Source organism: Hibiscus syriacus, unplaced genomic scaffold (genome assembly GCF_006381635.1).
Source record: "Hibiscus syriacus cultivar Baekdansim isolate YM2019G1 unplaced genomic scaffold, ASM638163v2 tig00110059_pilon, whole genome shotgun sequence".
In the NCBI taxonomy this organism is placed as follows: Eukaryota; Viridiplantae; Streptophyta; class Magnoliopsida; order Malvales; family Malvaceae; genus Hibiscus; species Hibiscus syriacus.
Genome location: NW_024062582.1, coordinates 437,591 through 445,820, shown reverse-complemented (window position 1 = coordinate 445,820; position 8,230 = coordinate 437,591). Strand labels below are relative to the sequence as shown.

General features: G+C 34.0%; 1 protein-coding gene across 1 annotated transcript; it reads left to right on the top strand.

Annotated features, from left to right (window-relative positions):
- Positions 1–2,898: 2,898 nt before the first annotated feature.
- On the top strand, positions 2,899–7,071 carry LOC120214355 (sulfite oxidase-like). The gene is made up of 12 exons (XM_039212271.1): positions 2,899–2,966; positions 3,632–3,728; positions 4,246–4,403; positions 4,517–4,579; positions 4,791–4,827; positions 4,917–4,998; positions 5,197–5,339; positions 5,443–5,546; positions 5,630–5,738; positions 5,933–5,980; positions 6,507–6,722; positions 6,902–7,071. Exons 1-12 carry the CDS (start codon positions 2,899–2,901, stop codon positions 7,016–7,018), a joined length of 1,242 nt encoding a protein of 413 aa, XP_039068202.1. The 3' UTR covers positions 7,019–7,071.
- The last annotated feature ends 1,159 nt before the right edge of the window (positions 7,072–8,230 follow it).

The following is an 8,230-nucleotide window of genomic DNA, read 5'->3' as shown; positions in this document are numbered from 1 at the left end:
CAGATGGGATTAACAGCGAAACATAATATCTGGCCGCCATGGGTGTAGGCAACCTTTTAGCTTTCTCAAGACCACTCTTACATAGAAAGCTCTTCAATGTATTTTCTCTAACTAAGAAAAAGGCCATCTCATGTGTAGGATACCTGAATTCCCAAAAGAAAAAAATAGTTGAGTTTTCCAAGGTCCTTTACAGAAAAACAATATCAAGATTGGTTATGACCTTTTGTATCCCACATCATCATTTTCAGTGAGAATAATGTCATCCACATAAACCAAAAGATAAATCAAACAATCACATTCTTCTTGAAGAATAGAGAAACATCAAATTTTGAAACGACAAATCCTTCAGACACCAAAGAATCTTTTAACTTCTCAAAGCAAGCTCACAGTGTCTGCCTCAAACCATAAAGTCTTGTTTAAAGGAAACATAATTGTCTTCAAGGGGTTGTGTTATATTAAGCTCCTCAGTTAAATATTCATTAAGAAAGGCTTTACTGATGTTAATTTGCCTAAGTCCCTACTTTTTTGCAACTGCCATAGATAAAACTGTACGATCGATAGTCGATTTAATCATCAGGCTAAAGGCTTCATACAAGTCATCCCCCGCTTGATGTAAGTACCCTTTTGCTACAAGTCTTGAATTATATCGAGCAATAGACCCACCAACATTCCTCTTTAGCTTAAATATCCATTTGCACTCAACAGCTCTACGATAAGCAGGCAACATGGTTAATGTCAAAGTAATATTTTTTATTAAGGCATCATACTCAGAATGAGCTGCTTGCTTTCAAGACAATCTATTCATTGCTTCTCCAACCGTGTGAGGTTCAGCATCAAATCTGGGCACATCATCCTTATTTGTATAAATCGCCTTCGATTTCTTAATCCTACTCTTACTCCTAATCTACATAGGATGCCTGTTTTACAGAACCATTGCCAACTTCCCTTATCATTACCAGAATCGTGATTAGCAATGCCTTCAAGACAAGTACTATCGAAATGAGTTGGTTCCAAAGATACACCCTCAGAAACACAATGAGCATAAGCAAAAAACACTCATGTCGAGGAATAACATCCTTAACAACCTGCCCATCACATGGACAAAAACATTATCATTAATAATATGATCCTTCCTTGAACCAAACTTTCATCAACGGCAACAACTGAGTGATCTAAATAGGAGCAGTAGCATAAACACTTCTATCAGGAGTAGAAGCAACAACAAGAGCATTCTTATTCGAGGGATAGAAGCAACATAAGGAATTTATTAACAGAGGTAACAACACCAAGTGGAAAACTACTAGAACTTCTATCAGTAACAGCCTTCACAGCTCGAAAATTTCTTGCACTAGGAAATAAAGATTCATCAAATATAACATGACGAGAAATAAACATACGGTTATTCTCATTCAAACACTTATATCTTTATGAGATACATTGTAGCAAAGAAAAAGGCATTGTTTAGACAAAAAAATCTAACTTGTATTGATTAAACGATGGTAATAATAGGTAGCAGACACATCAAAACATTCAAAGAAATGCATAATCCGACTTTATACTAAATAGCACCTCATAAGGAGACTTATTATCCAACACCGTAGATGGAAGTCTGTTGATGAGATGGACAATTTTAGAGAATGCATGACTCCAAAAAGTGAATGTTAAAGAAGCCTGTGTAAGCAACATAAGACCCATATCTACATTGTGACGATGCTTCCTTTCAGCCTTACCAGTCTGTTCAGAAGTGTTTGAACAAGACACTCTACATTGAATATCATGTGTTGCTAATCACTACTATAGAGCCACATACTTACCTCATTCATTTGTTTGGAGTGTTTAATTTGGCAATCAAATTACACCTCAATCATTTTGTGAAAATTAAAGAAACATTAATAAATTTCAGATTTCTTTTTCAGTAAATATAAACAAGTGTGTATACTAAAAACATTAATGAAGGACACACAATAACAAAACTTATCTGAGGCTATAGGAGCATGATCCCATACATCGAATATAATAAGTTGAAAGAACTAGTGTACTTTAGTTTGGGCAAGAAAAAGTCAATTTATGAGTCTTAACCTACAACCATGATGAACAAACAAATAACTTTTTTATTATTAGTCCTAAAAACACCCTATTCTTTCAAAGAAAAAGAGAATTTTGAAAAAAGTTTTACAATGTCAAGTTTAGGTAGATGATGAACAAATAACGTGGTAGAGGAAGAGCTTTTGACGCATCATTTGCACCAATCACCACCAGAAAAGTATGACCAATATCATCAGTTGAAGGATCAATATTCATGAGCACATGCTAAATTAATCACACAACAAAAACTTTTAGGAGAAGCATTCACAAAACAAGTCCATTAGAATCAAAGGAGAATGATATCATGTTATAATTTAACAACAGTAAAAAAAAAGAGAAGAAACATTCTCCAGATTTTATTAATAAATCTTTGTAATATCTCAACCAAGGTAATATATACAAATGAAAGAGTAGATAGTCAACAGTTGTGAGCAGTCTGACAGAAACGTAATCACTCTAACAACTATGCTAACCAAGAAATAATCTATGCCTAACAACCTAACTGCAAGATTGAATTGCATTCATAACCCACAAACTTGGGTCCCATAGTCTCTACGGATTCCTTGAAGAAGACGTCATAAATTAAACACCACAGGAAAAAAATAAAACCCATAAAATGCTATTTATCTTCGTATGTGGCTTGTTTATTAATAAAAAATTATTTCTCGAAAAATATTTTAATGTTTAAAGAATTTTCGTTAAAATTAGATTCCTAATGTTTTTAACCTAATATTTTTAGATGTCCGACTGTTAACCAAACAACAGCTCGTCCCCTTCCCCTTTCCCCATTCCATAGCTAGCGGCCAGCCAACCATGATCGTCATCGCTATCATCACCAGCACCGGTGTCAACCCCGATCAAATCCCTGTTAGTCTTTTACCGTAATCTGCCACCTTTTGTCATAGATAAACGTTCAAAGGTTCGTCGGACCGTTGTCATTCTTCTTCGATTCCGATCGATTTCAATATCCATAAGCCACACCACCACCATCATTCAAACCTCTGTGCAATTCCAATCAAAACCAAACTGTTCGACGACGATGGTCGAAGATGGCTGATGATAGTTGATAATGTCTTTAAAATAAAAAAAATTTATATTTTTTTGGTTTTTTTATAATTTTAGTAAAAATTTGAGTTTTTTTAATGAATAAATTAACTTTTTTAATTCTTTTCTTTTTTTTCAAATAAAATTTTTATTATTAAAATTAAAAAAATATAACAATAAACACTTAAAATATAATTGAGAAAATATTAGAAACCTCTTTTTAATAAAAAAAAATTAAGCATTACAACGTTTTTCAATTGCATAGTTAGACCTCTTATTTTTATATTAAGAGTTAATTAAAGCCGAAGCTTATCTTCGTTGTTGAAGTGGGTCTTACTTGCATATAGACGGTGGATGATTGGCCTCTTCCCTTTGGAATCGCAGCCTCTTCATCACCCTAAGCATTTTCATTTTGGAAACAAAACTAAAAACCAACACACTGTTTCTTCATATAGGCGGCTCAACTTGATAGCTTCAGTTTTGTGTTATTGGAGAATTGCAGAAGAAGGGAAGGCTGTGAAAATATGCCAGGAATAAAGGGAGCTTCCGATTATTCTCAAGAAACGCCATGCCGTCCTTGTCTTCAAATCAACTCCAAGGCAACTCATTTTGCTGTTTAATCACTCGCTTTACATCTGATTACTGAACTTCATTTGTTTTCATGCCGATTTAGTTTAGAGAAAGGAAGTTTGATGCGTACTTTTATTTGCCTCTGCGAAAGAAAGTTGATTCATTGTATATATCATTCCAGTTTTCATTTAATTAATTGTAAAAAAGGGTATCTGAATTGCTAATAAAGATGTTTCTTTGCATATTGAATTGAATTGAATTGAGCATGGTCCATATGTGCCTTCTTTAAGCCAAAATTAGTTCTTGAATTTGTATTGATTGATTACAGTCTCAATGTGTAATCCTCTTGGTATTGACGTCATTGAACCAGGAGGCCTTTCAATGCCGAGCCGCCTCGCTCAGATTTGATTTCCTCTTGGAATTGGGCATGGTCCATATGTGCCTTCTTTAAGCCAAAATTATTTTCCTTTACTCCTTTTTAAGTTTCCATTTGCAAAAAAAAAAAAAAAAAACAATAGTTCTGGAATTTGTATTGATTGATTACAGTCTCAATGTGTAATCCTCTTGGTATTGACGTTATTGATCCAGGAGCCTTTTAATGCTGAGCAGCCTCGCTCAGCTTTGATTTCCTTTTATGTGACTCCGGTGGATTTGTTCTACAAGAGAAATCATGGACCAATCCCAGTAGTTGATGACAGAGAGAGGTTATAGATTCTGTCCTCCTATTCCACGATAACTTAACTTATATCAGAACATTTTATGTTATTTATCTTGATGGGGATCCTTACTGAGTTTTGTACATGTTTCGGAAACACAGATTCTGTGTTGATATAACTGGTCTAATTCAAACGCCGAAAAAGCTGTGTATGAGAGATGTCAGGTGAGTGATAGCATTACCAATTGCAATCCAAGAAACGAACTATACATTTTAGATATTTCTGATAAATTTTTTTTGATAGGAGATATTTCTGATAATTAATCTTCCATGAATCAAGTTTATTCTCTAGTTTCTTCCCTGATTTTATTCTTCAACTTATTAACTTAGTCTGTGATCGAACAGTGTATTGAGATTTCTTTTAAATGAATAATAGGATGCTGCCAAAATACAACGTGACAGCCATTTTACAGGTAAGTTTTGTTCAACATATTTGGAGTTATTTATGCAGCACTGCGATCATTGCATGTGTTCACTGATCTGGCTTTGATGTTTTATTCAGTGTGCAGGTAATAGGAGGACTGCCATGAGCAAAACCCGGAAAGTGAGAGGAGTTGGATGGGATGTTTCTGCTATAGGGAATGGTTTGTTTTTCGATCTCCAACTTGCCATTAGTTTTTAACTTATATTTCACTAGGTAGAGACATGCTTCACATAGGTGTACAAAATTATGAAGTAGAGTCTGCGTAGTTCTGTAAATTCTGTATACATAATCACATCTCTAATTGTCATTATAGACGTGCTGTTATCTTTGACTTTATACAGTATTTCCGACCTTTCAGCTGTCTGGGGTGGTGCCAAATTGGCTGATGTACTTGAGCTTGCCGGGATACCAAACTTGACAAGTAGCACTCAGTCTGGTGGAAAACACGTGGAATTTAATTGTAATTCTAAAATCATGATCATGTACATTTCGATGCCTTTAGTTCATGAAATCGATACTTATATAGTTTGGTTGAACATTCTTTTTCTTATAATGTCCCAATGGATTTCGCTGACATGAAGGTTTCTTCATTTTCATGTTAAAGCCTCTCAATAGGGATCATGGTTATCCGTTGAGAATAATTGTGCCTGGCATTATAGGTGCACGTTCTGTCAAGTGGCTCGATTCTATCAACATAATAGCAGAAGAATTCCAGGTTGAAGAGAGGTTTTATCTTTATGTTAAATTGATTTATCATTTTCCATGTTATCTGATTGAGTTCCATTTACTACCTCATACGGCTTCTTCATGCAAAAGGATTACAAGATGTTTCCACCATTTGTCGACTGGGATAATATCTATTGGTCCACCAGGCGGCCACAAATGGATTTCCCAGTTCAGGTGTTACTAGATTTTGATTGAATTAGTCTAGTCTTATATGTAAATTGAATGTTTTTAATAGCTTGAAGAAAGTTTATTTAAAATAAGGGCCTATCTAGGTGTAAAAAAAAAGATTGGTGCTTTTATAAGAAAGCAGTATAGTTTAGGGGCTTATATAATGTCCTGACTAATATTAGTTTCTTTGCTGTTGGCAGTCTGTTATTTGTTCTTTGGAAGACGTGCAGTTCATTAAACCCGGAAAGGTTAGTTCTCTTTGCAATTATCGGTTTGTATAAGTGTGAGTGTATGTAAACATGATTACAGTCCTGTCATTATGAGATTTACTTGCCTTTATTCAGTCATATTTCATTTGACTTGTATGATTTTAGAATTATTCCCAGCTTTATAAAGGGTATTTCGTGTTTATACTCGAGATAATTGTCCAATACGCCAGCACTAAGTCTCTTTGAACTCCACAAGTGGATTTAAAAGGTTGGAGTATGAACCTACATATCGATTTAAAAAGCTCCATTGATGGTATATAGGGTAATCATACTTATTATATCGAGGTTTTCTCAGTTTGTGAAAGACTGACTACTTCAATCCACATATATCTGTGGGGAAAAGGTTTCTGTTGTTGTAAATTCAGACCAATTGGCAGGGATGTAAAACTAGATTCTCAATCAATGACCCCTTTCCTGTTACATTAAACATTGTTCTCCATGGTTCCACTCCAAATTGAATGCTACTCGAAGTTGGTTGGATTTTATGCTATCGAATGCTATGCAGATAACAATTGGTGGATATGCAGCATCTGGAGGGGGCCTAGGAATCGAGAGAGTAGATGTGTCTATCGATGGTGGCAACATCTGGTTAGAAGCCTCAAGATTTCAGAAAACCGGTATCCCTTCCATATCGGATCACGAAAGCAGTGACAAATGGGCATGGGTGCTTTTTGAGATCACAGTTGATATCCTCTACAGCACCGAGATCGTTGTCAAAGCGGTACGATTAATTTTCGTACCATGTTCGAATGCAAAGTGCGCTGATTAATATTTGTTCATCTGTTATATTTCCTACTTATGGTTCTTGTAAAATTTATATAATCAAAAGTGGTCATTGGCTGTCCATTGCATTGCTAGCAGTTTTATGGTTGCAAGTCGTTTATTTTTATCGATTCACAAGTGGATTCGGCTGCAAATGTCCAACCTGAAAACGTGAGAGATATTTGGAACCTAAGAGGTATTCTGAACACTTCATGGCACCGAGTTCAAGTTCGCGTGGGCCACTCGAATATGTAAATCAAACGAACGAATAGGTAAATAACTGGGCACCTACTTTAATAATGCTGTTTCAGCATATTCTTATGTGATCTTGGAATGTTCAATCTTGCATGATTTCACATCGTGGGTTAGATTGTCCCCTGAGATATGACATTGTGGCAATCACTTGCGTCTCTTTTACCTTTTAGAGAGATGACATTATTGCTTTCCCACGTATCATCTGCTTAAAATGATGAAATTGTGCTTTGGATGGTTCATGATACCCTTGAGTTATGTTCTAACATGATCTATGTATTGATTCTCATATGTCAACACGTTTATGAGAAGTTATGCATGATGCATAAATTTCCTTATTGGTTTCATTGACATGATATGATTGCCATAATGGTTATATTGACATGTTAGAATGTGGTTTGTGATCATACGAGTTCGATTGAAATATTTTAGACGTGGGGTTGTAAATGAGATGAGACAAATCGTAAGCTATTTGAGTTTGAGTCGGTTAAAGCTCTATCAACACTAGATTCGAGTGAATTCGACTTGAGCTTGAATTTGACTCGAGTTATTAACGAGTCGACACAAGTAACTCGATTTCTTGCTCAAAAACTCGCTAATAACTTGAAAAAAATATATTAATTTTTTTAATATTTTTAATTATATCTTTAACTTTTTTTTAAAAAAATATTTAATAATGTTTTTAAAAAAAGTTTTTTAGTAATAATGGACCTGATAATTGAGATTTCTAAATACCCAAAATTCAAATATAATAATCAATAATCATTTTAATTTTTTTACTTCAATGGACTGAATTTTTTTAGCAATAATATATTATATGTCTATTTAGATCTTTGTGAACACGTACATGTCATGTATTCTTCCAATGCTTGATATTTCATCATTGGGTTGTTACAATTGATACATTTCATTGTCCCCATATATTTTATGCTTAGATGGAAGTTGTTGACTCATGAGAAAACTAAATTGATGATATTTTGATTTCTTTCGAGAATAAGCATAGCATGAAATTACTTTATAGTAGCTCTATCTACTAAAGGTATAGGTGGACATGATCATGTTTTATATATTTTTAATCTTTTTAGTAATTTAATTTTAATTTTTTTAATATTTTATATATTTATATATTTTAAATTTAAATTTAAAATATTTTTCTAAAAAATTCTTGAACTTTAAAAAAAAATCAATTTGGTCCTCGAACTCGACCAAAAAAAT

What these genes read in the sequence shown, in the direction of transcription:
- LOC120214355 (XM_039212271.1), top strand. Translation starts at nt 2,899, where the DNA reads ATGATCGTCATCGCTATCATCACCAGCACCGGTGTCAACCCCGATCAA. An exon ending in GTCTTCAAATCAACTCCAAG is followed by an intron (nt 3,729 to 4,245) that starts GCAACTCATTTT and finishes GATTGATTACAG; the next exon opens with TCTCAATGTGTAATCCTCTT. An exon ending in ATCAACATAATAGCAGAAGA is followed by an intron (nt 5,547 to 5,629) that starts ATTCCAGGTTGA and finishes TCCATTTACTAC; the next exon opens with CTCATACGGCTTCTTCATGC.